We start from the raw sequence: 26,793 nt of genomic DNA, 5'->3' as shown, positions 1-26,793 counted from the left end.
TTTATTGACAAAACTGAAATAAGAACTCTATATAAATTATTTCATTTAATTCTCACAACTAGCCTATGGAGTTAGGACCAAAATCATTCCTATTTTACAAGTGAGGAAACAAAAGCTCGGAAAGGCAGGCCAAGGAACTTGCCCAAGGTCACACAGCTAGTACATGATGGAGTCGGGGTTTGAACCCAGGTTTGACCCTGACTTTGTATCCTCACACAATGCCTCCTCTGAGACAACCAATTGTTTTAGCCTTTCTCTAAACCTTTTCAGATTGTATGCATCCTTCAGGATTAATATGATCAAGGTGCCACATGAAGCCCCCTTCAAACAACCCAGACCTCTGCACACTCCGTGCCTTGAACTTCTGCAGGGCTACTGCCCTCGCTTCCCATCCACAATTACACTCCATCATCCCTTTAGTGTCTTCAAGGCACCATACACTGTGCCAACTGAAGTCTTGTTTTGTCTGGCAATAACTCTTATATGTTTACCCAAAAAAGGAAAGAGTATGGCTTATAAATATCTACTTTGGTCTGAGCACTATGCTAGATCTTTTAATTGTAAGATTTCATGAAAAAAAAAATTTCACTCCCATATTACTACTCATCTTTCACATTCTGTATTATTTCTTGAACTAGACTGTAAGCTTCCTGAGGGCATGGACTTTTCCTTGATCTCACATGTTCCTAGACAATCTGACATATAGAAGAAGCCCAATAGGTGTTGTGAGTTGCCCACGTGGCCGGCTGGGGACAGCACTCCGCCCCACCCAGTACCACTGGGTCTGGATTTCCAGGAGTCTCATTATAAATCCAGAAGCTTATCATGAAGTCATAAAACCTAATGAATCCCTTCCTACATCCAGACTACACGTGGGAGAGGCATGGCTCCTGCCTTATGGAAGGACAAACTGAGGCCCAGCACCAGTCATATCAGCTGGGGAGAGACACTACAAGTCTTTGATCCCTCCTGGCTTTTCCAGTTGCTCTCAAATGGGGGTCCGTCTCAGTGCCTCGGAACACCTCGCCTCTTTGGGGAGGAAACATAAAGACCCCAGTCTGCTCTTGATCTACAACCTACCTTCCCAACATTGTCCCTCCCTCATACTTGTTAAGGCCAGAGCTTGACACAGGGGTCATGACTGCCCACACCCCCTACCCCATTTTTGAGTGTCACAGCTTTTTTGTATCTCATTTGATCTTCCAGCCAGAAAAAAAAAAAAAAAAACAACACCTGTTTAGAGGCAGCCTCCTAAGAGTTCCCACCCCTTGACCCAGAGAGACTCTGAATCTTGTCTGCTTCTCTCGAAGTCTGGCATTCTAGGTGTCATAATCACTCAGGGCCACAGATGGGGAGGAAAACATTACTGAGCGTCTGTTACATGCCAGGCACTTTGTCACTGCTCTCAGTAACCCATGGAGGTTACGTGGTGTTCTGCCTGTTTAACTGGTGAGAGAATTAAGAATCTGAGACCAACTGCCTTGAAGTCATACTGAATGAGGCAGAACCGAGATTCACACCCAGATATGTGGCCTCTAACAGAACTTTTGACAGGACATGCCTTTTTCTGCCATATCTTGCCATCTCCTTTCAAAGAAATCAAATCTCCATTTCTAACTTGGAAAGGCCCACCTGGATTTGTCTGACTTTGGTTGATCATTAAACAGTGCTTCCCTGTCCAGCAAGACTGGGTGAAACTAGCTGAACGAGGTATGTGTGCCGGACACCTGAAGTTCAAGGCTTCTGTCTCACAGGAAGAGGGACACCATGCAGAGCAGAAAGCCACCGGAACTCCCTCTTGGATACCACCAGTGACAATTCCTTCATATCTGAATGGCATTTTAAACATTCAGAGCCATCTATAAATAACAGCATGGGCTTTGGAACAGGGAGAACCTAGATTTGAGTCCTGGTACTTTTCATGAGACAGTGGGAAGGTTACTAGACTTCTCTGAACTTCAGTTTCTTCATCTATAAAATGTGAATCACAATCTCTACCTCCTACAAGAATTCAGTGAAGGGATGAATGAACGGAAAGTATTTTGCATGTGGCCTGGCCCAGGAGAAGGGCTCTATAAATGGTAACTGGGATGAGCAACTCCAGGAGTTGCAGGTGATTCAAAGACAGCTTCTAAGCCCATACATAAAACATAATTTCACAGTACTTTAAAATACACAAAAGACAGAGTCTATACATGCAGCTGAACAATATAGGTTAAATATATTTACTTACATGTTTACTGATTTTCTAGGTTAGAGCAGGTGCACACGCACCCCTTTGAAAGACTGAAAATACCAATGGCCACCCAGAGGATTCATAGGAAAGCTGGGACCAGAGTTTGGGGAGAAAGAATTGAGTCACTGACTGACTAAGGTGCTCTGCTGAGTGATCTTTTGAATGAGATTTTTCAAAGAAAGTTGTTTTTAGCGTTCCACCTTATCTCAAGTCCCTCGCTTCCCCGTTGTCTCCTGACTTCCTCAGGTTAAACCTGCGGTCTGCAAAGCTGAGGTTTGATTAACCACAAATCTCTGTTTTCGGTCCCCTCAGCTAACTACTTTTCTCCACAACTTTGTTTCTCCGCTTGTGACTTTGCAGAAGTCCCTGGAGTTGTCCCTCCCAGACACACTAAACGGCTGTGCTGTCTATGGGAATATAGAGAGAGGCATGAGAATGTTTAAGCCCCAAATTTTATTTGACCCATAGACGCCGTGCACGCTGAGTCGCTTCAGTTGTGTTCGACTCTGTGCGCCCCCATGGACTGTAGCCCGCCAGGCTCCTCTGTCCATGGGATTCTCCAGGCAAGAATACTCGAGTGGGTTGCCGTGCCCTCCTCCAGGGGATCTTCCCAACTCAGGAATCAAACCCGCAACCCACATGTCTTATGTTTCCTGCATTGGCAGGAGGGTTCTTTACCACTAGCACCACCTGGGAAGACACCAATGACTGTCTCAAATATGCATTTCTATCTCAAGCTAGAAATCTGAGTGCCATCCGGAATTCCTCCTTTCCTGCTTATCTCCACCTTTCCAATATCAAATTTGATCCATCAAGCTCCCTAAATTTAACCTTTTAAACTATTTGTTGAGTCTCAACCACGCAAACCAGCCCTAGTTAGGGCTGCCACCAGCATCACCACACTGTCAGGCATCCACTTGGCTGTTGACCTCCAACTGATTCCCCTCCCATGGCTGCCACACTGACACCTCAAAACTTGACCGTGCCACCCTCCTACCAAAAGCACGACGTGCGGTTCATCCGCTGTGCTGTGCTTAGTCGCTCAGTTGTGACCGACTCTTTGCAACCCCATGGACTGTAGCCTGCCAGGCTCCTCTGTCCATGAGATTCTCCCATCAAGAGTACCAGAGTGGGTTGCCATGTCCTCCTCCAGAGGATCTTCCCAACCCAGGGATTGAACCCAAGTCTCCTGCATTGCAGGCAAATCCTTTATTGTCTGAGACACCAGGGAAGCCCATCCACAGAACAGTCAAAGTCCTTTCACCACTGTCTGCCTTACACACCTTATTCTCCAAAAGCCCCGAGCAGCTCCAGAAGGATTCTCTGAGCACATTACGCTCTGTCTCGCCCGGACGCTGCCCCTCTACCCGGAATGCTTTCTCCTCCACACTTCTCTCCAGCTCCTAATTATCCTTTTAGCCAGCACAGATTTCCTCCTACAGGCAGCATTCCCCAAGCCCTGTTCTGCGCTGCCCAGCTGCTCCTGCCTTTCTACACAGTTGCACTTCCCAAGCTGAAGTCTGCAATTAGATGTTAATGTGTTTGTCTTCCCCTTCAGACTGAACTCCTGGGGGCAGACACTGGCTCGGTCATCTTTATTTCTCTGGCACTTAACACAATCCTAAGTGCTTAGTAAATGCTTGCTGAGTGAATGAACACCACACTGCCCTGAGGAGGCTCTTGAGCACTGGTATAGCATTCCTCTCTCTTCTTCGTCTCCATGCAGGGAAGATGACACCTTCACAGCCTCAGAAGCCCTCCAGAGTACTGAGTGACTCTTTACCTAGCCGTGGCGGGATAAGGCCGGAGTAGCCTGTCTGCCCTCTTGCCTCTGAGACAATCAGAAGCAGCCAGCAGTGTTTTATAACACTGTGACACCACCCTGACATTTCTCTACAGTCATCCACAGGCAACAAATACTAGATGGTTTCTTTACAATTCCTGGAGGGAACCAACCGAGAAGTCTAATGCCACCAGACACTGTCTAGCCGTCGACCCTTCAACTCCTGAGGTTTTGCTCCCAACTTTTAACAAGGGTATTCTGGGGAAACGACAGATAAATGCTTTGGGAGCTCACCAGGACCTGCTGCCCCATAAATGCAGAAGAGACTCTTAATCCCTTACTCACCCACGATGCCAGCAGTAATTAGGCAAGCCCAAAGGGAGCAATTTATAGCTGCTATTGGACCATCAATCTGGAACTCATGCCAGATGCATCAGAAAATAATCTGCAGACGTGAGCACTTTACAAGGGATTTACCAAGTGCCCTGACTGCCAACGGGCTGAGGATAATGAGTGTTTGTGTGATGCTGATTCTGCTGAGCAGCAAGTGAAAACAAAATAACCACAACCATAAACCAGAAATCTGTCCAAAGGGGCCTAAGCATACTCTGGACACAGAAGATTCAAACAAAGATGCTCTTTCCCACTTAGCTATCTCTCATCCATCTGTTCTAGAACATTATCTGGGCATCATTCTGAGGCAGGTTTTGAGAAGAAAGGGAGTCTGTGACCCCTTCAGTCTGCAAATGAGCCACCATCATCCCAGAGTTCAGTACAGTCCCAGGAGCACAGGTCTGGACCTCAGTAGGCCTAGGCTGGCTATTTTAGCCTTGGTAAATGCCTTCAAGCCTCTTCAAGTTCCTTCCATGGCTACACTAGAGATGAAAGGTGCTAAAGGATAGGCCAAGGGCTACATTGGTTCCTAGAGGTCCTAAGGCCTGTGGAGAGGTCATGACAAGGCCAACAACATCAAGAAGGAAAGCAAGGTGATTAATGTGTGCCATGCAATTCAGTGATTTTACAAGTTTGAGGCACATAGAACCAGCCTCTTACCCATCAACAACAATCCGTATTTCTCAATAAATACCAGATCCCTGACTTGAGGGCTTCCCAGGTGTTGCTAGTGGTAAAGAACCCACTTGCCAAAGCAGGAGACATAAAAGACACTGGTTTGACCCCTGGGTCGGGACGATCCCTGGAGAAGGGCGACAACAACCCATTCCAGTATTCTTGCCTGGAGAATCCCATGGAGGAGCCTGGTGGGCTACAGTCCATGGGGATGCGAAGAGTCGGACACAACTGAAGCGATTTAGCAGCCCTGACTTGAAGAGGTTGGTGGACTGAGAATAATATTTCTACTTAAAATGTACTGAGCACCCACCACGCCAGACACTGCCCTGGACCCTTAAATGTTATTTAAGTCTCCTAAAATCCCTAGAAGCCAAGTACTCTTATCCTGATTAGACAAACACAGAAACTGAGGCTCAAGGAAGTTACAGCACTGGCCCAAGGTCATGGAGCTAATAAATGGCAGAGCTGGGATTCAATTCCAAATCCGTGGAGCCCCAGGGTCCTGAAAAAAAGGCCTGGTTGGGCAGCAGCCCCAGGCTGAAGGAACCCCAACACCGCTTATAGCTTTCCAGGCCAGACTCCTTAGCCCTCCTCTAGCCAAGAACACACAATGACTTCAGGAAATCTTAAGAGAATCAGGCTTGAGGAGCCCTGAAAAGACAAGTATCTATTTACGGTTAATCAGCACCCTGCCCGGCCCTGCAGACAGTTCTGACAAGTGGAGCCAGGAAGAGGCAACCACAGGCTCTGACTGGGCCCACCTGGGGCTAGGAACCAGCCAAGCCCCTGGATGAGCAGCATGGACCGGACCCTGCCCAGACGGGCTGTGCTGCCCAGGGACCCCCTGCCCTGGGGGACTCTCAGGAGCTGGGATCCAGAGTCCACAGAGAGTTGTCTTCACTATTTCACTTTTCTCTTGTACTTCAACTCCCCACACTGCCACTTTGCTAAAATATTACTGCTCTTCCTCTCTACCCCTTTAGCTTCTTTTTCTTCATGGCACTTATGCCTACTCAGCATTCCATACAGACCTGTGTATGTGTTGATCACTGCCCCACCAACAATATGACATCCATGGGCCAAGTCCCTCTGTCTCTTCTTCACTGTGGGACCCCTAATGTCTAAAATGCTAACACTCAATACATTTGTGTTGAGTGAATAAATGAGTGGTCACACAATCAGACATTTAAAAATTCTACTTTTAGAACTTCCATAGTAGTCCAGTGGCTAAGAATCTGCCTGCCAATGCAGGGACATGGGTTTGATCCCTGGTTGGAGAACTAAGACCCCACATGCCACAGGGAAACAAAGCCACAAGAGTCCATGTGCCTCTCACATGTCACAACTAAGGCCAGGTGCAGCTAAATAAAATTTTTTTTTAATGTATCACTTATTAAAATGAAAAAATACGTGCCTCCCACTGGATTATTTGAGAGGCAACTGAATAATGCCAGCCTCCCAGGAAGCCCCATCAAACCTGTTGTTGGACCCTAACATCCCTTGCAAATATCTCCCTAAAGCTCACCCCACCAGGCCCACAAACCCTAACTCACCCAGAGCAGGTACTCCAGGGAGAAAATGGAGCAGTGCCTAGGGAGGAGACACATTTCTCTTCCAGTTAAACACAGCCCAGGAGCTCTGCAAATTAAAAGCTCCCTCTTTACTGAATCCACTCAGCTTTAGTTATAGGTCGCACTTTTTATTTTTGTAACCAGCCAACCCACCAAATTATAGGCTCAGGCCATGGGCAGGCACGCCAAACACTGGGGCCAGCCTAGCAGAGGCACTGCCCTTTCTGGCCTGAGGTGGATATAGGAAAGAGGGCTGGACACCAGTCAAACCTGAAAGAGCAGAGGGCTCGATCACCCTGCTGGGCAGAGCTGACTGAGGAGCCTGGTCTCACTCAGGCCAACAGGCTGCCCAGAGGAAAGCCAGATTCCGGGACTCTCCACACAGCAGTGACAGTGAACTCTTCACACTATACAACACATCGGGTCACTCCCCAAACTCCTTATCAAGGCTGATAAGTTTCCATGACCTGAGCCCTGGTCACCTTTCTTCTACAATCCCTGACGTCTCTTTAGCATCCTTGTTGACCAATCTGGCATTCCTTCAGTTACTCGGATGTGCAAAGTTCTCTCCCATCCCAAGGTTTACTCTCTTTTCTTAGAAAACCTACCACTCAGATCTTTATATATGGCTGTGAAGATGAATGGGGGCGGGAGTAGTAGACAGGTGGGGCTGGGTCTGCAAGACTGGAGTAGAGAGACCCCTAAGGAGTCTACTACAGCAGACCAGGCAAGAGATGAGGACCAGCTACGGCGGTGGTGGTACACAGAGAGAAGGCAAGAGGAGCAGCAGCCAAGAGTGAGCCCCAGGTGTCCAGCCTGGGTGACTAGCTGGGAGAGGGGGCCATCCCACTGCCCCCCACCCTAATACAGTGTACAAGAAAACGCTAGCAAGCAAAAAGGAGAACACACGCACTGGACACTATGTAATGAGTAGTATGAAATGAACACCTAACATAACAAGGTATTGTTAATTATATAAATTATTTAGTACACGACCACATTCCACTTTAAAGGAAGGCAAGATAAGTTTGGCAAAGGCAAGAATTAGCCCTAAACTTGGTGACTAGAAATAGAAGCATCTATATTTTTTGAAAGTGAAAGTGTTCATTGTTCAGCTGTGTCCGATTCTTTGTGACCCCACAGGCTGTACGTAGCCCTCCAGGCTCCTCTGTCCAAGGAATTCTCCACTGGAGTGGGTTGTCATTTCCTCCTCCAGGGGATCTTCCTGACCCAGGGATTGAACCTGGGTAACTTGCATTGCAGGCAGATTCTTTACCGTCTAAGCCATCAGGGAAGCCCTTCAATTCAGTTCAGTTCAGGTGCTCAGTCGTATCCGACTCTTTGTGACCCCATGAATCGCAGCACGCCAGGCCTCCCTGTCCATCACCAACTCCCAGAGTTCACTCAAACTCACGACCATCACATCCATGGCATCAAGTGATGCCATCCAGCCATCTCATCCTCTGTCATCCCCTTTTCCTCCTACCCTCAATCCCTCCCAGCATCAGAGTCTTTTCCAATGAGTCAACTCTTCGCATGAGGTGGCCAAAGTACTGGAGTTTCAGCTTTAGCAGCATTCCTTCCAAAGAACACCCAGGACTGATCTCCTTTAGAATGGACTGGCTGGATCTCCTTGCAGTCCAAGGGACTCTCAAGAGTCTTCTCCAAAACTACAGTTCAAAAGCATCAATTTTTCGGCACTCAGCTTTCTTCACAGTCTAATTCTCACAGCCCTTAGACTTCTGCAATTCAGGGGTGACATTTGGGATCATTTTCCATCCAGTTGTACTTAAATCAAATTATTAGAATTCTCTAACCTGTAAGGACTGAGCGGGTTTTTTTGTTTTCTTGTATATTTCAATCATTCATTGTTACAAGCAAGACCATGAATGGCCAGGAACCACTTATCAACGAATCTCTATTCCCCTCTGAAACTCTGGGCAGGAAGGCCCCCAGAGCCTTTTCTAACAATCAGGCGCTCTTCAGACCAAACTCTCTGTGAACTGGCCAACTGTTCTGATCCAAGCTCATGTCTGTGTCTAGAACTAGGATCTTCTACCCTGACAGGTGGGTCTCCTGGCTGCCCTTCATAGATCTGGCTCATTCCTCCTCTTTATTCCCCTCCCATTCTGCTCTAGCCTTCCGCTTCCTCTCTCCTAATCCACACCTGTCCCCTTGAAGACCTGACTTCAAGTCCACGTCCTTCTGAGAGCACTGCCTGATTAGCAATCCTAGGCCATGCTAATCCTTCCCTAACCCTCTAGTCCTTCTGTGCTTGGAGCTATGTGGCCCCTCATCACCTCATGATCTCATTTGGTCTTCTCAAAAAACATGTGACTAGGCAAGACAAATAGTCACCCCACATTGTGGATAAAATAACTGAGGCATACAGAGAACCTCACAGATAACCTGAGGACATGCATTTGTTTTAATTCTCTAGTCATTCAAAGTACAGTTCTAAATGCATATTTTGTCTTTCTATTTTTTGTCTTCTATTTTTTGGTATTCTCCAAAGCACTCAAGAAAGTGTTGTATATACAGTGGGCACCTAAGACCTATTTTCTTAGTAAAGCAAGAAAGGAAGGAAAATTAGATGAACGTAGAAAGTCTCTCATAGATTCCAAGGCTGCCTCTGGCCTTCATTTAGAGGAGCGTGTTGGTTACATTCTCTCCTAACAACCTGTTCTTTGCCTTCCAAGGACATATGATTTGTAATTAAGTACTTATTCATTTAATATCTACATTCCCATAAACTCCATGAAGGCAGAGGCAATATTTGTTTTTCACCACTGTATACCCAGTGGTATCACTGGACAGAGTAAATGAAGAAGGAAACATTTGTTGGACAGTGAATGTCCTATGGGATAGCTGGGATTCAAACCCAAGCCTGGCTGGGATTCTGAAGCACAGACCTTCCCACCACACCTCTCAGCAAAAGATGACTTGTCCTACTTCCCCTGATTTCTGCCGTAATGTACACAATCCCCACCAAAACAATATTGAAGGTGAGGGAGGTGCTGACCCCAGAAAGAGAAGGAGATTGTGGTTAAGGATGTGGGTTTTGGAGTCAAACTGCTTGGATTCAAATTCTGACTTCACCACCTACCAGCTGTGTGAACCTACGTGAGATATTCAGCCTTCTTGGATCTCCATTTCCTCATCTATAAAATGGAGATAATAACTACTTCATAAAGTTGTGGAGATTAAGTGAGATAATGTGTATAAAGTGTCTGCCAGGTGACCAGCCTACCATTAGCACACAACAAACATTAGCTGTGAAAATGATGAGCTATTCGTGTTTCTGGGAGACTAGAATCTAGAGAACATAGTTTCCTAAGTCAGTTCCCAGCTGTTGAACTGACTTATCTTTGAGAAGCTTAGCTGCAGTGAAGCCCAGAGCTCATGTTTATTCTCTTTGCTAACTTCATCTGCTAAAGCTCTGCTGAGGCTGGAGGTACAGCTTTCAATAGCCTAGAAATGAAAGAGGCTAAAAATACACAACCTGCCGGTGTCTGGCAGACCAAGATTGTGCCTACATTTATGAATTTAAAATATAGCCTCAGGGCATAAGGGCATCTCTTAGGATTCTTCCTACTATGAAAACTAGTGTCAAGCTCAGTACAGAGCAGGGAATGACCCCAGTGGTGTCCTTTCTCCCTCCTGCTCTCTTCTTTTGGATCAGTGCAGAGTGAGAGACAGGAGCTTTCTTTTTTGCAGCAAAAGTTGAATCTTCCTCCCCTATTTTTATTCCTCTTTTTCCCTTAAAGGAGGAACAAATATGTGGATGTGTGTAGCTTAAAAAATTAATCAACTCAAAAGCTTATAGAATAAAAAAGGAATTACTGTTTGGTCCCCAACTCTATCCATCCCCCTCCACAGGTAACCACAGGAACCCACAGCTTGGTACTGATTGTTCCAGGCCTTTTTTTCCATACATTTACATACAAACATGTTGCTTTATAAAGCATAATATATAGTCTTCTTTTAATTCCCCTTTTAGACTATTATATTTACACACACACAAATATCTTGGAGATTCCCATCAGCCACAACCATTTATTGAGGGCCTACCCAGTCCCAGGTATTGGGGTGGACAGTGAGAAGCATACAGAAAGTCTCTACCCTCATGGAATCAACAGTCTGGGGAGACAGATAATAAACAATTAAACAAAGAATTTTAAACTAGAAAATGATACAAAAGAAGTTAATAGGATGCTAAGATAGAGAATAATAAGGAAGAGAGGCCTCTCTGAGAGGTGATATTATAAAAACTGAGCCCTGAAACGTAAACTAGATTGAACCATCTGAAAATCCAAGGACAAGACATTCCTGGAGAGGAAACAGCTTGTGCAAAGGCCCTGAGACAAGGAAGGAACTTGTCCTAACTCAAGGAAGGCTAATGTGGAGGCTAGCAATCCGGAAGGCGAGTAAGGTTAAGGAAGCCAGCAGGACCCAAAATAATGTACTCTTAGGGGCCAAAGCCAGGAGTTTGCTGTTTTTTCCTTCAAGAAGGAAACCATTAAAAAAGATCTCTAGGCAGGAAATGATGCTATTTGACTTACAGTTCAAATTTGGCTGCTTTGTGGAAAATGGATGTGAGGATGGAGAAAGGGACAGTGGAAGAAATCAGGAGGCCAATTTGTTGGATGTAATACAAGTCAGAGTTGATACTGGCTTGGACTGAGGCAGTAGAGATAGAATGGTAGATCTGAGACATATTTTCGGAGATGGAACTGGCAGGGTAATAGACGGTATGGAGAAAGCAGAAGGAAAAACGAAGGATAACTCCCAGTATTTGCCTGAAGCAACCAGATGAACGGTAAAGGAATAGATATGGACAGGAAATGGACAATCAGGTTTCTCCCAGATGTTTACTGTAAACAATGCTGTCCTGAGGATCTTTTCCGTGCACCTTCATGCACATGCATAAACAATTCTGTAAGACAGCTTCCTAGATATGAGATGACCAAGTTAAAGGGCATGCACATATGAAACCAGTAGACCCTACAAAATATCTTCTAAAATGTCTGTACCAAATTACACTACCCCTAACGGTGCATTAATGTACTATTAGTGACAATCATGTCGTTGTGTTAGTCACTCAGTTGTGTCTGACTCTTTGTGACCCCATGAACTGTAGCCCACCAGGCTCCTGTGTCCATGGAATTCTCCAGGCAAGAATATGGAAGTGGGCAGCCATTCCTTTTTCTAGGGGATCTTCCCGACCCAGGGATCAAACCTGGGTCTCCTGTGTTGCAGGCAGATTCTTTACCATTTGAACCATCAGGGGAGCCCAATGACAACCACAGATGCTGTCAGTCTTTAAAATTTTGCCCTGATGATTAGTATACAAGTGTATCATTGACATGTTCATTTCTTTGATTTCTAATGAGATTAAATTTTTTTCTTTAACTTTTAATTGTATAACTAACACATAAATACATTCTCCTTGTAAGAAGTGGAGTGAAGTCGCTCAGTCGTGTCCGACTCTTTGCGACCCCGTGGACTGTAGCCTACCAGGCTCCTCTGTCCATGGGATTTTCCAGGCAATAGTCCTAGAGTGGATTGCCATTTCCTTCTCCAGGGGATTTTCCCAACCCAGGGATTGAACCCGGGTCTCCCGCATTGTAGACAGATGCTTTACCGTCTGAGTGTAAGAAATGTCAACATAATATATAAACCTAAATTCCCTTTGACTTTCCTGTTCTTACTATTATGATTCCTTCCCTTCACAGGTATTCATTATTTGTATTCTTCCAGAAAAATTTTCTCTGTTCTTTAAAATCTGTATGAGCATCTTTTAGAAGCTGTATTTCTATCAAATCCTTTTAGCATGAACCAAAATATCTAAACAAAAATTTTTACTTAAGCCTTCTCTAAGTGACATTTAAGCTGAGACCTTCTCCAGGTCAGTTAACTCCTCTGAGTCCTGGTTTCATCACCTCTACAACAGACATAAAATAACTGCCACATCTAATGAGATAATTCGTGTAAAAGTATGTGGCATATACCCAACAAATGTTGAATTATTTCCTTAAGCAATACGAGTTAAGTCTAGGCATTTGGTGGAGCAGAAACCGAGCCACTCCTATAAGGATGAAATGGGAGACTCCACCCAGAAAAGTCATTCTTAACGCTGTCCTGAAAAAAAATTTTTTTTTTTCATAATAAATAAAGCCCTCCAAAGATCTGAATTTTTCTTCACAAAATTTTGGTATGAAATATTCTGAGTAGTCAATAAAAGCAAAGGTCTTTTTTGTTTTTCTTGGTAAGGTAGAAAGCAAAAGGAAGTAAATGCTAGAAACTGTATGTCAAAAATCCCCTTTAAGGCATGCCCAGGGAAGCCACAACCGCCTGGATTTCCCCAGAGACCTTAGGCCTGTGGGAGAGAGCTGCAGTTTGGGCAGGTAATACCTCCAAACATAGGGAGATGACCTAACCTTAGGGCCTCACTGCAAGGATGCCCCTGGTTCCCCTGGCTTGTCAAAGTACATCCTGCCATCCCTACCTGGATGTTCCTGGAGGTCGAAGGTCTGGCTCAAAGGGGCAGACCTCACCACAGAGTATCCCTAGTCAAAGTTAAGATCTCCAGGGACCAGAATATCTCCCTCTGAATGGCAGTCAACCACGTTTCAACACGCTCTCTTTTTGGATCCACTAACAGAGGCATCCTTTTATCTGAACTGATAAATGACTCCCTTCCTCTTATAAAAATACTGAGTACTGTCTGTATGAAGGAGCTCCTACAGTGGCTTCTCCTCGTCTCCCTTCCTATTCCTCTAGGCTCAAAGCCAGGGGTTCCCTAGCAGACCCAAGAATGGGTTTAAAACCCTAAAGGGCTGTGTGCATGACTAGAATCAGGAGTCACAGATTTAAGCGGATTTTTAAAAGGGTCCTTTACTCAAAAGATCCAGAAACACGGTTTAAAGAGCTCTTAAACATATTCCCAACCTAAAAGAATACGTCCCCTGGCTTGAGGAGCTAACGGGGTTAGTGAAGGTCAACAGTGAAATGTGTACCCCAAATTGCTCCTTGACAAGTTGTATGACAGAACTCACAGTACAGAAGGAACCAGGGAACCCGCCCCTAAACCTATGGACAGAGGTAATAAAAAGATGGAGGTCCAGCTCTTCCCTGAAGGTGTACCAGGAAACGGGAAAACCATGAGAAAAACCAAACACTGTTGCTCTGCCTTGACTTTTACCGCCCTTAAAGCTTCATCCCCAACTGGATCACAAAACAGCGAGGTACAAATCAACAGAAGGTAATTCTCAGCAGAAGTGCTATTAGCATTTTGGGTAGGATCATTCTTTATTGTGTGGGACTGACCCAAACACTGTGGGATGTTTAATATTCCTAGTCGGGCACTTAGTGGGGCACTTAGGCATTTAGTTGGGCACTAAATGTCAAAAGCCACCCCATCTCTCCTAGTCAGTGTGATACCAAAATATCCTTACTTACCAAAAACTCCCCCTGGGACAATACCTCCCCCATCTGAAAACCACATTAAGAGGTGGTATACAGCGGGTAATGTATATGCCACAAACAGTTAACTGTAGAACCTTTACAGATTATACAGTATTTTCACTATGTTGTCCTTTTTAAACATCTTCAAAACCTCGTAAAGTAGTTATAATCATTTCATAAAGATGAGACTGAATCAGAAAAGTTATAGACTTTGCCAATGGTCATCAGTTGGGGGGAGAAAAAAGGCTATCAAGCTGATTCCAAAACTGGTGCTTTCTCTTTCAAAATATCCATGTTTTTTAAGGCTTCATGGGAAATACTGGGAGGATCTAGGGGCTGGCTTCCCAGCTCCTTGCAAGGAAGCTGGCAAAAAATGACAGGAAACTAACTCTGCTCTAAACTGTAGATAGTTCGTAAAACTAGATAACCATCTCTGAAAGTACCCAAACACCAGGCTCAGGCCCTGCTCTTCCTTAGAGAGGGGCTGAGGATAGGAGGAGGGCTATGACACTCTCTGGTCTAGATCTGAGTGGAAATGAGCGAGCAGGGGAGGAGGAAAGTGCATCACTTCCTCCTTGGTGTTTTCAGGGACCCAGAGGCAGGACTATCAGCCCAGGCAGCCCTGGGAATAACCTGGGAGAAGGGGAGAAGGTGGTATAAGGAGGGAACAAGGAAAGAGATGAGGACAAGAACTGAACCTTCATGGGTATTCAACAGCCTAAATCCTTCCTCTACTTGCAAAAGTAGTCAAATAATTCTGCTCTCCTCTTGTGGTTCTGAATATTACTTAGAACACCCTTCAAGTACCTCAAAGTACTTCATAAACTGAGAAGAATATGCATATTAGTGAAGGGAGTGGGGAAAACTGTTCGCCCAAAACCTATTCAGGTCCTCCTCTACCCAACACACAAACTCCCAACCCACAATTTTGTTGTGAAATGATGGGAGACAGAAAGCATAAGAGACTCCGGGAAGAGGATTCAGAAAGATGAAAACTGAAGTATAGAGGAGGGTGGGAGGCGAAGACAACCAGAGTATCTCAAGGACAAGGGGCAGCCTGATACCTTTACATCTTTCCTGGGGGATTCATCCTCCCGTGCAAGGAAAACAAGATATAAAAATGTGGCTCTGCCGAGGGAGGCAAAGAGAGACTGGAGATGGGAATTCTAGCTGCCTAGTTCATCTCTATTCCGGAACCTTCTTCTTCGTGGATGACAGCCTTAATACCCTACGTTTCCATACGGTGCTGTCCACAGAGGGGACTCTCAAGTACGCGGCAAGAAGCGGGGAGTGGGGGCTGTGTGGAGACAGCACCCTCTCTTATCTTCAAAGAAAAAGGTCCTTCCTCTTTCTGAAGAGCATTTCCGAACTGGAATGAACCCCCGGCCTTTCCCTGGCACTGCTTCAACTCAGCTCCGACTTGGGAGAAACATTTCCCCGGAAAGGAGGGGAGCAGCCTGGCTGACCAGATCACACGCTGGCTTCAGGCGGCCAGCGCCGCTGTCCCTGAGCCGACTGCACTCAGCTCGGGGCAGATTCTTCCGCTTCGGCCACAGAGCGGGGGCCCTGGCTCCGACCAGCCTTCCCAGGCAACCCCAGGGGCAGGGGAGGATCTGTGGTCTCATTTCCTCTCCACCTTGGCTGCTTTTTTCACTTCACTGAAGATTAGCTATTTCCACCACAGCCAGTTCCTGCTCTCACCAGCTGCAGCGGTTGTTTCCCCACAGACACAGCCATGAAGCACTGGTGCGGCTGCCACCTGGACCGCCCCAGCTGCAGCCACAGATCCCGCAGGTCCTGAGCTAAAGGGCTTTCTCACCCCAGATAAAAAAGCAGAATAGAAGAAATTAAGCGGCAAGAAGCAATTCTAAGAACTCCCCCAGCGGATATACTAGTACCCATTTTATTGTTATTTTAATCTTACATTATAGTTATATATGCTCTTTCATACATGCAAAGTATTTTATAATGAAAGTGTGGAAAGTGTATACATCTTTTCACACAGAAATATGTATACATAATAAAATCCCCAACAGAGAACTAAGAACACATATAAAAGATGGCCAAAACATTTATGAGGAAATGTTCAAAGAAATGCAAATTAGAACAAGCTACTACTAATACTACAAGATACTACAAGATATTGGCTAATTAAATTGGCAAAAGTACTTAAAGCTAAACCATTCAGTAATGATTAGCTTATCGAGAAAGGAGACACATTGTCAGTGGAAAAGCCAACTGGTACAACCTTTTCAGAAGGCATATTTCTCAAAGGCCTTTGATCCAGTAACTTCTCTTCCAGCAATTTATCCCAAGGAAATAGAGATGCACACAAATATTTATGCACAGAAAATTCATCACAGTGTTAATTATAGTAACAAAAAGGAGCGGCAGAAGAAATATAAGGCATTAATAAAATACTATATTATGGAATACTCTGCGGATATGAAATCACGATACTGAAGAATAAACAAATGAAAAAATGATTAAAATAGTCAAATTAAAAATCAACTTACAAAACAACATGCACAGTATGACTAATTGTTAAAATATAAGTACATCAAAATGTTAAAAGTAAATGGAGAGATTATAGGTGATTTTAATTCTCTTCTTTATATTTTTAATGTATTTTATACTTTACAAACTTTTATTTCTAAATTTGCTTAAAAAGTGTTTTATTTTCATAATCTGGAGAAAAGAAGCTATTCTCAACCCTCCTCCCTCCCTTTAAAGACACTTACATGCATTAATCTCTGTTTTTAAAAAAATCATTTGGAAATACATATTTAGGACCTGAAAAACATTATATCCTACAATCTGGCAAGTTCAATTTTGGGTTTCTATCCCAAGGAAAACTCTAACTGTTAAAAGTGTGCACCAAGATATTCATCACAACACTGTTTATGCCGGCAAACAGAAGCAAACAACTAAATGTCCAACAATAGGAGCAGAGTTAACAATAGTACATTCACTTGATGGACCACTGTGCAAGCATTTAAAAATGTTTACAGTGACTAGCCTGGGAAAACTACTGAAATAACAAAAGCAAATAAAAAAAAAGCCATTGGATAAATATGTGTATGTATACCCACACACTCCTATCACAACACTGTATTGATATAAAACTCTACACAGAGAAACAAATATGAAGAGTTTTAGAACACATGCCTCCATTTGCTAAAGGAATGGAGAAAATATGGACTTTTTCCTTGAATCTAAATTATAAATTGCCCAAACTTTTTTTTTAGAGAATGAGTATTACTTTAAGAGAAAAGAGAAAAAAAAGGTTGAATCTCCCTACGAGCAATGAAAACATCCTCAAATCACAAGGAGTCCACTGCATCAGTTCCATCCCTCTCCCACCCAGCCCTACACCTCCCCAATCTAACGCAGGGTCACAGGGAAAAGTCTAGGAATTAGGCTCCTCTCTGCGGCCTAGGGTCTTCTCAGTGGGGTCTCTTAACAAGGGGGTTCCTCTGGCCAGAGCTGCTGTCAAGAGCCTTTTCCCTCCCCCATGTCCTATCCCAGCCTGAACTAATTCACCACAATCCCCAAGGCTGGGAAAAACATTTCCACCATGGCGATTTGGAACTTGATATTTAGTCTGTTTTTCCCAGCCCCTTTCTATGTCAAAGGAGGCCTCTCAAAGTCTCTTGACAACTAGCACCCAGGCCAGTTTAGCTCCCACATCAATGCTACACTTATAGCAAAACCCCAAGTCATCAGTCATCACCAGGGAACTGTGAAAGGAGGCCATGGCAGGGACAGGCTGTCACACAGCCCCACCCTCATGCCCTGAGAGCCTCTTCTTGTGGGATATCCAGGGTTTTTTCTGGCATCAGAACCTTTAGACTTCATCTCAAATCTGTAATAAGCCAGCAAATAGAAAAATCAGGGTGCAAACAAGAAAAGCTATCCTTTTAAGACCATTAAAGCTCGCTGTCTCCCCTCTCTACGCCAGCACTGGCCAGCATACTAGCTTCTGAGCAACCAAGATTGGGTAGTAATCCAACCAGGATCAAAACACAGAAGGGGGGTTTACCAGACCAGAGATCAGCTCTCATCCTGATGTTAATAAAGAGGAGCTCCAATAACTGCCCATCCTTAACTCTCAGTCCTCAACAGAATAGGGGCTGCTGTCAAGACATGGGGTAAGGAAGGATCCCAAGAAAACAGTGTAACATAGCAGCTTCACAGCCTTTTTAATATGAAGGCACATCTAGAAAATAATACTGTTTGTACTGTACACAGAATAAACGGTGGAAGCTGATCCAGCCAGAGGGGATCCATCTGGGATGTCAGCTGCCTCCAGAGAGAAGGGCAGCATCTCAGCACACCAGGAGGAAAGCCCCAGGTGAGGGCAACAGACTGGGGCAGCACTCTTGGGAACAATTCCTGCACAAATCACCTCATGGCTTCAGACCTCAGTTCTCCAACCTCAGCTGAGAGATTGTGGGTCAGATCATGTGTCTGTACCAAAAAGCGGGGAGCCTGTGGTCTTGACTCAGCAGTGATACAACTTCCCCAGCCAGGGTGTTTTTCGGGGGGGGGGGAGGAGTTTCCATAGATATATTGGGACTGGGGAAGCCCTCCGTGTGACAGCAGCAGCATATCCTGGGACTGGCTACACATAATGGGGTAACTGGTTTCATCAGATTTCTGAACTGAAAATACTTTTCTGGGAATACAAGTGCTCTCAAATCTGAGTCATAGCTGAGAGTTACACATTTAAAAACTACTATTTACTGAGCATAAAGTAGATGCCAGACTATGCTAACTAAGGACTTAACTTCTAGTTTTGTTAAATTTACACAATAACCTCATGTAGGAAATACTATTACTATCCTCATTTATAAGAGGAACCTGGGACTTACAGAGATTAAGTAACCTGCTGGAGGTCAAATACTTTTCTAACTGGAGATTGTGAGGAGCCATATATGAGCCCATTTTGACTTGAAAATGCATATGATTACCCAGGACACCAGCGCGTCACCTCAGCAAAACCAACAAATAACTTTTTCATAAACCACGTCAATCACAGTGAGGCTGACAATCTGGGAAAGAAAATGGTGAAAAAGGAGCAACCTGTCACACAACCGAAAAAAGAAACAAATCTATATTGAGTACCTGGTGCTAAGCACTTTATATACATACCTCACTTAATTCTCAAAATCCCACCAGGATGGGAATCATTTCCCCCATTGTACAGATGAAAAAAATCTAGGCTCAGAGAGGTTAAGACAATTGCTAAATCAGAGCCCCTGCCTTTTCTACTCTACTAAGCTTATCCTCACTGTTAGGAAATACACCTGAGCCTGTTCCAGGGTCAAACAGCCAATGGAGTTCCCAAAGGATGGCATATTTTAGGAACAGAGGAAAGAGGGATCTTTAAGAGCCCCCAAGAAGAACTGAAATCTCCAAGAAAGCATGAAAAATGGAAAAATGAGGTAAAATTCAACTAGCCCCCGGCCTGCCCTGTCCCAACTCCCCATCAGCAGCAGAAAGATCAAAACAAAAGCAACAAGGAAACAAATCAAAACTTTATACAGAAAGGAAGGCTTGCAAGTGGGTGGTCAGGTCTCTGGCTTGACCTGAGCTTGCTGGCTAGTAATCAGGATACCTTGTACATTTTGTGAATATTAAGCCATTAACCTGCCAACTAAACAAACGTGTCAACCAAACTCCAAAGAGGACATGACCAATTCTGGTTTTGCGCTTTCACAAAAACCAGCCTGGTAGCCCCTACCTAAGGCAGTCCCGCATCAGTCCACCTTTCAACAGCCCTTTCTCTCCAGTTCTGTAGCTACCTCATGCCACTCGATGGGGGTTTTCACACCCTTACTGGAGTGCAGATTCCCTCCTACTCTTTTCCCCAACAGTTGAGCTCTGTTCTCAAGGGCACCAAGTCCCAGGCTCTCCTCCTCAGCCTCTGAGATGGCCACAGCACATTAGTAATCACTGACTCACCCCATCCTCCTGAGGAGGCTAGGGGAAATGCAGAGGGTCACAGGATGTGTGGCTCAGATCCCTCAGGCCCTTCACAGAGCTGATGGGCAAGAGAGGTGCCAGCTTCCCTTTGGAACCCCGTGGACCCTCTCTGATCCCGCTACGGTGCCAATGGGCTGATGTCAGGCTCTCCACCATTAGAGAGGCCAGGATCTCTAGACAGCTTCACTGATGCCAACAGATCTAATCTGCCTATTCTAAAGCAGATGAAATCCAATAAGGCTGCTAAGTCCACAACTTATCCCTCCTCACAGGCAAAGGCAAAGTCAGCCTTTCTGGCCACAGTAACAATAAAGGCAACATTGGCACTGCCTCTAAGAGAGTTCTTGGAGCAACTGAGAACTATTTCCCCAAGTTTCTCTAAGATTTACCTCTGTTAGCAAATGTTCCATCACCTAGTTCACTTTCTCCAAAATTTCATTTTTAGCTCCAACATATTCTCTGTCTCCATCTCAGTGATATCGATCAGATCTTCTGGTTCCAGACAGCCATTAACATCAATGTCCAATCCCCACATCAAAGGAGGGTCCCAAAGTCAGCCCTAAAACCTCACTTATGCAGATCACTTAGGAACCTACAGAAAGACTAAAAAGAAGCACAGGCACAAAACAAAAACCAACCACCAGGGCTTAACATAAAAAGGGGGGGGTTGTGGGGGAGGCAGAATGGTTTGTGTATTGTTTCAATTGGAAAAATACACTAATGAAATGGTTTATCCACATGTTCAGTCCTTTTAGGCAAACCCACTTTAACTTTGCAGGATGCCTGAAGGCCGTTCTGAAAATAAGTAGAATGGCATCACTCTTCATTCCACCCCCTTCACGAGCTGCCAGCCCCTCTCCGTTCCCCCTCCTCTCCCCTAAACATCTGGTCTGGGCTGGGAGTAGGACCCACTCCCTGGAAAGCCTCCATGTTAACAAGAGAGGCGGTCTCCCCAGTCAGAGAACCCGGACTGAGGATGAGGAATGGGCCGGCCCGGAGCTTCTGAATTCCCCCTCTCCCGCCAAAGTTTTAGAAATGAGAATCCCAGGGATCTGGGGAGACTGTCAAGGAAGTGGGGAGAAGTGCGAAGGGCGGCAGAAGAGGGAGGGAAGAGGAAGAACTCTGGATACTGGGGCGGTCCCGGGTTAGGGACCCCTCCTCCTAAGTGCCCAGAGGTAGAGGGTTCGCTCGGGAGGTCCCAGACGGGGCTGCTCAGCGCCTGAGAAGGCGCTGGTAGTCGAGAGCCATCGGGGGCCCTTACTGAAGGGGTGGGCCGGACCGAGGAATCCGGGCGAAGTCCCACCCGGGGCGCTGAGATCGGGGCGTGGGGGTTGGGGGGAGCGGTAGGAGGGGGAAGGGACAGGATCGGCTCTCACCAGCACCAAGGCGAACCTCTCTTCCAGCTCACAGGGCTCCGGCATCGGCATCTTGCCAGGCGGCGGCAGGAGCGAGACAGAGGGGGGCTCGCCCGGGCCCCCCTCGGCGCTCTCCAGGTTGCCCATCGCGGCGGGGCCCCCTCGGGGGCCTCAGCCCCCCCACCTCCACGCCCGGGAGTCCTGGGCTCGGCCGCTCGGACCCAGCTCTTCCCTCAGTGCCAGCTACCCCAGTCCCTACTCCTCCGCCGGGTCGGGGGCTCCTCGGGGTCCGACAGGAGGCGGTGCAGCGGACAGCGGCACCGCAGCGACAAGCACCGCGGCCACGGCTCTCACTCACACCCGCCGCCTCGCCGCTCTCAGCGCGCCGCCCCGGCGCTGCCCCTCCCCGCCCCCCGCGCTCTTTCCCTCCCCCCAACACTTCGCTTCCTCCCACCCACTCCAGGCCGGGACTCTTGCTTCCCCCCCGAGCTCCGACTGCAGCCGCGCGCCGCGCGCCCCATTCATGCAGACCCCGCCTCTCGCCCACGGGCCTCCCTGGCGCCCCGCCCCGCCCCGCCCCCGCCTGCGCCCGATTGACTGCAGCAACTGCCAATCACAGCGCCTCCTGGCCCCCGCTTCCCGCGACTCGGTCCCGGAGGCCTTGCGCCTGGCACTTGGCGCGCCCTGGCGGCACTGGTGCGTATCTAATCACCGCAGTTGCTGAGGGCTTGAGGTGTGTCGGCTTGGGCGCGGGAAGCGGCCCTTTTCCACAACAGCTCATAACGTACACAAATAAGTAAGATATAGGGCACAGTGTGAAAAAATAACTACAAGAGAAGTAGAAACAAGTAGGATGCTCAGAAGTGGGAGAGAGACCACATCTGTTAAAGAGTCAAGATAAGGGAGATCATATTTGAACCATTCACGGATAGGGAAATACCGTAACTGACAGGTGAAAAGGCAGTTAAGAGGAGACGAGGACCTTACCAACGTTCAGAGGTTGATCTGATTGGATGTGAAAAAGGAGAGGCAGGACAATGCTGTTCTGGCCGAGGTCTGCTGGGTGGGTCATCATTTATGTGACGGACATCTGTTGTTTCTGCCAGCCGAGACTATATCCCTCTTCAAGTGCTAGCACCCCATTATGGGAACTTTACGTTCCGCTGTTCTGAGTCTATGTAGAGCGGAATTTCATGCCTGTCCCAGGAGGTCCCCATGACCCAGGCTTTTTCTTGCTCTACCTTTAGGACTGTTTCAGGGATGGACACTTGACCCGGAATATAAAACTCATTTCTAAGGCTTTCACTGGAATCTTCAGGAAAGAGGCACTGTCTTCCCAGAGTGGGAAAACTGCTGGATTGTGAGAATGTAAATCTGGAGCTGCTGGTGGCCGTCATGCCATCACCATAAGATCTCAAGCCTGTTTGAGAATGAAGTCAGTGCAGAGGAAAGCAAAACTAAGGAGTTCTAATAACATGCTGAGAACTTGACTCCAGCCATGCCTGAAGTTATCACCTTGACTTTTCATTCATTTATTCAACAAGCATTTACTGAAAAGTTCATTAGATGTCAGATACTGTTTGGATCATTGAAGACATATGTGTAAACCGAAAAAGGTATACAGGAAATTCCCTGATGGTCCACTGCCAGGGGCCAGGGTTCGATCCCTGGTCAGAGAACAGGGATCCTGCAAGCTGTGTGGTATGACCCCCCCACCAAAAAAAAAAAAGATAGAAGCATACATCTCGCTCTCCTTGCTCTTCTGGGTAGGAAAAAAGGTGGACAATAAACTAAATAAAATGTACAGGTGTTAGTGATCAGTGTTAACAAAAATAAAATCGAGGTTAGTGGTCCAGTGGTTAAGACTCCACTCTGCCAATGCAGAGGGTGAGGGTTTGATCCCTGGTCAGGGAACAACTAAGATTTCATGTCTCTTGGCACACCCAAATGTTAAAAAAAAAAAAAAAGGGAAATGGAATAGAGGTGAAGGGGGTTACAATTTTAAATAGAATGATCAGAGCAGACCTCACTATTAAGATGAGGTCTTGGATAAAAAGCTGAGGGAAGTGAAGAATTGAGTCATAGGACTATCTGGGGGAAGAATGATCCAAAGGAAATGTCAAGTACATGCTATGCTTGATGTGTTAGAGGAAAAGGAAGGAGGTCAATGTGACTGGAATGCAATGAGCAAGGGAAAGAGTAGTAAAAGATGAGATCAGGGCTTCCCTGGTGGCTCAGTGGTAATCCACCTGCAAATCAGGAGACTCAGGTTCAATCCCTGGTCCGGGAAGATCCCACATACCATGGAGCAACCAAGCCTGTGCACCACAACTACTAAGCTAGTGCTCTAGATCCAGGGAACTGCAACCACTGAAGCTCGAACACTCTGGAGACTGTGCTCTGAAACAAGAGTCGCCTCTGCTCACCACAACTAGAGAAAAGCCCACAAAGGAATGAAGATCCAGCACAGCCAAAAATAAATAAATAAATTAAATTATTTTCTAAAACAGATGAGGTCAAAAAGGTAACCAGAAGCCATATGGTGCAGGATAGTGTAGACTGTTGCAAGGACTTTGGTTTTTCTCTAAGTAAGATAGTAGCCATTGGAAGATTTTGAGCAGAAGAGTGACATGATCTAACTTATGGTTTAAAGGATCTTCTGGCTCCTGCATGGAAAATGAAAGGAATAGAGGCATGGGCAGGAAGACCAGTGAGAAGGCTATTACAATAATACAGGTGAGAGATGATGGTGGTTTGGAGCAGTGTTATAGTTGCACAAGTAGAAATGATCAGATTTTTAATAGGTTTGAAAGAAGAGCCAATAGAATTGTTTGACAGTTTGGATGTTGAGGGTGATTGAAAATTAATGCCAAAGCATTTCACCTGAGCAAGTGGGAGGGTGAAGTTTTCATTGACTGAAATGGAGAAAGATGGTGGGAGGAATAGATTTGGTGAGGGACAGCCAGAAAGAGAAGATCAGGAACAATGCTTTTAGCCATGTTGAGCTTGATTTGCTGATTGGACATCCAAGTTCAGGTAGCCACTAGGCATTCTGGTATGTGTGAGACCAGAGATCCAGGCTGGCAATATCAATTTAAAAATCATTGGCATATTGATGCTATTTAAAGCTAGTAAATTCTCCTTTGTTGTAGGTCAGTCTGAGTTAGGTTTCTGTTGTTTACCAAACAGTGAAGTCCCTGTCTTTGCAAACCCCTGAAGCTCTGGAAAACCTCAACCTCCTCCAGTCAGTTGGACAAATCAATTAACTCACATCTTATCCCCTCTCCTCCTCCCCCCATACTCCAAACACACTTTCCCAATTGCCACAGCAGACTCTTCTAGGACAGGCAAGTTTTAACACAACTGAAAACTTTCACTAGACAAAAAAAAAAAAAATTAGAATTCAAGAGAGAAAATAATTCATCAGTCATATATCATGGAACATCTACCAGAAAGGAGACACTTGACAAGACAGTACACAGTAGTGTATTCACTCTTGTGCGGGTTCTTGGTCCCAAACTTAAAAAAAAAATTATTTGTAGTTGAGGCCCCAGGCTCTAGAGCTCAGGCTCAGTAGCTGTGGCACACAGGCTTAGTTGCCCCAAGGCATGTGGAATCTTCCTGGACCAGGGATTGAACCCATGTCCCCCGTATTGGTAGGTGCATTCTTAAGTACTGGACCACCAGGGAAGTCCTGATCTCAAACTTTTTGTTTTTGCTTTATTTGACTACTAAATTTACATACTCTAGGGTCTTCTGGAGTCTGCTAGATTACTTCTTTCATCATTGACTCTCTGCTCACCCACCTTCAAAGTTTTCTTACTTTATACAGGATAAAGCCAAAGCTTACTCTAGTATTCAGTGATCTCTATCATCTCCAAACCCCAAGGCCTCTTCAATCTACTTTTCCTATCTTACTTGGCTCTAATATTCGTGAGTCCTTTGCTTCAGCAGGAAAGGTCCATCTCCTAACATTAGTTGTGCATTCAGCTTTATTCCTTGTGGTAGACAGAATAATGGCTCCCCAAAGTACCCACATCCTAATCCCCAGAACCTGTGAATATGTTATTTTATGTAGCAAAAGAGACTTTGCAGATGAGATTAAGTTAAAGAGCTTGAGAGGGGAAGATTACCCTGGATTATCTGGGTGGGCTCAATGTAGCCACAAGGGTCCTCAAAGAGGGAGGCAGGAGATGTGACAACTGAAGCAGGGGTCAAGAGGGTGCAGGGTCATCAGCCAGAGAATGCAGCAGTCTAGAGACTGGAAAAGGTCAGGAAACAGATTTTCCCCTAGAGCTTGTAGAAGGAACATAGTCTTAACACTTCAATTTTAGCCCTGTAGGACCTGTTTTCAGATATCTAATCTCTAGAACTGTAAGATAATGAATCTGTATTGTTTTAAGCCACTAAGTTTGTGGTGATTTGTCAGAACAGCAACAAGAAACAAATTCGTTCCTGCTGTGTCCCTGATCTGGATTTCTATTTCTTATCTGTGGCCTATTCTGATCCCCCCAGGTTCAGCATAATCTTTGGTTTTTAGCAAAATGTAAAAGACATTATTTTTTATCACGTGCAAAGCATCTGGCTAAATACCAACAGATAAAGAATGCAAGATAACGAAGATGAGTAAGAGACTCTCATGCCTCCCCACTTCAAAAGAGCTCATAGTCTGGAGCAGAGGAGGTAAGGTATACAGGAGCAGAAGTATGGACTAAGTTTGAGGGCACCAGCTAGGACCTTTGGTTATATTAGTAGGTGAAAGTGAAAGTCGCTCAGTCATATCTGACTCTTTGTGACCCCGTGGACTGTGTGTGGCCTGCCAGGCTCCTCTGTCCATGGAACTCTTCAGGCCAGCATAGTGGAGTGGGTGGCCATTCCCTTCTCCAGGGGATCTTCCCAACCAGGAAATGAGAAACCTATATGCAGGTCAGGAAGCAACAGGTAGAACTGGACATGGGAAAACAGACTGGTTCCAAATAGGAAAAGGAGTACGTCAAGACTGTATATTGTCACCCTGCTTATTTAACTTCTATGCAGAGTACATCATGAGAAATTCTGGGCTGGAAGAAGCACAAGCTGGAATCAAGATTGCCGGGAGAAATATCAATAACCTCAGATATGCAGATGGCACCACCCTTAGGGCAGAAAGTGAAGAGGAACTAAAAAGCCTCTTGATGAAAGTGAAAGAGGAGAGTGAAAAAGTTGGCTTAAAGCTCAACATTCAGAAAACGAAGATCATGGCATCTGGTCCCATCACTTCATGGCAAATAGATGGGGAACCGGGGAAACAGTGTCAGACTTTATTTTTTGGGGCTCCAAAAT

The 26,793-nt window shown here is 45.7% G+C and overlaps 1 protein-coding gene across 3 annotated transcripts in view; it reads right to left on the bottom strand.

Moving 5' to 3' along the window:
• FMNL3 (formin like 3) overlaps positions 1-21,816 on the bottom strand; it is a 52,300-nt gene extending 30,484 nt beyond the window's left edge. For all 3 annotated transcript variants that reach the window (XM_068971677.1, XM_068971678.1, XM_068971679.1), the window contains exon 1: positions 21,493-21,816. In XM_068971677.1, the coding sequence (XP_068827778.1) occupies positions 21,493-21,618 (126 nt within the window). In that variant the 5' untranslated portion in view covers positions 21,619-21,816. The remainder of the gene's footprint in view (positions 1-21,492) is intronic.
• Positions 21,817-26,793: the final 4,977 nt, after the last annotated feature.

The sequence above is a fragment of the Capricornis sumatraensis genome, chromosome 4 (assembly GCF_032405125.1).
Source record: "Capricornis sumatraensis isolate serow.1 chromosome 4, serow.2, whole genome shotgun sequence".
NCBI classification, from domain to species: domain Eukaryota; kingdom Metazoa; phylum Chordata; class Mammalia; order Artiodactyla; family Bovidae; genus Capricornis; species Capricornis sumatraensis.
The sequence above is the reverse complement of the archived record's forward strand: the minus strand, read 5'-3'. Positions and strand labels throughout refer to the sequence as shown.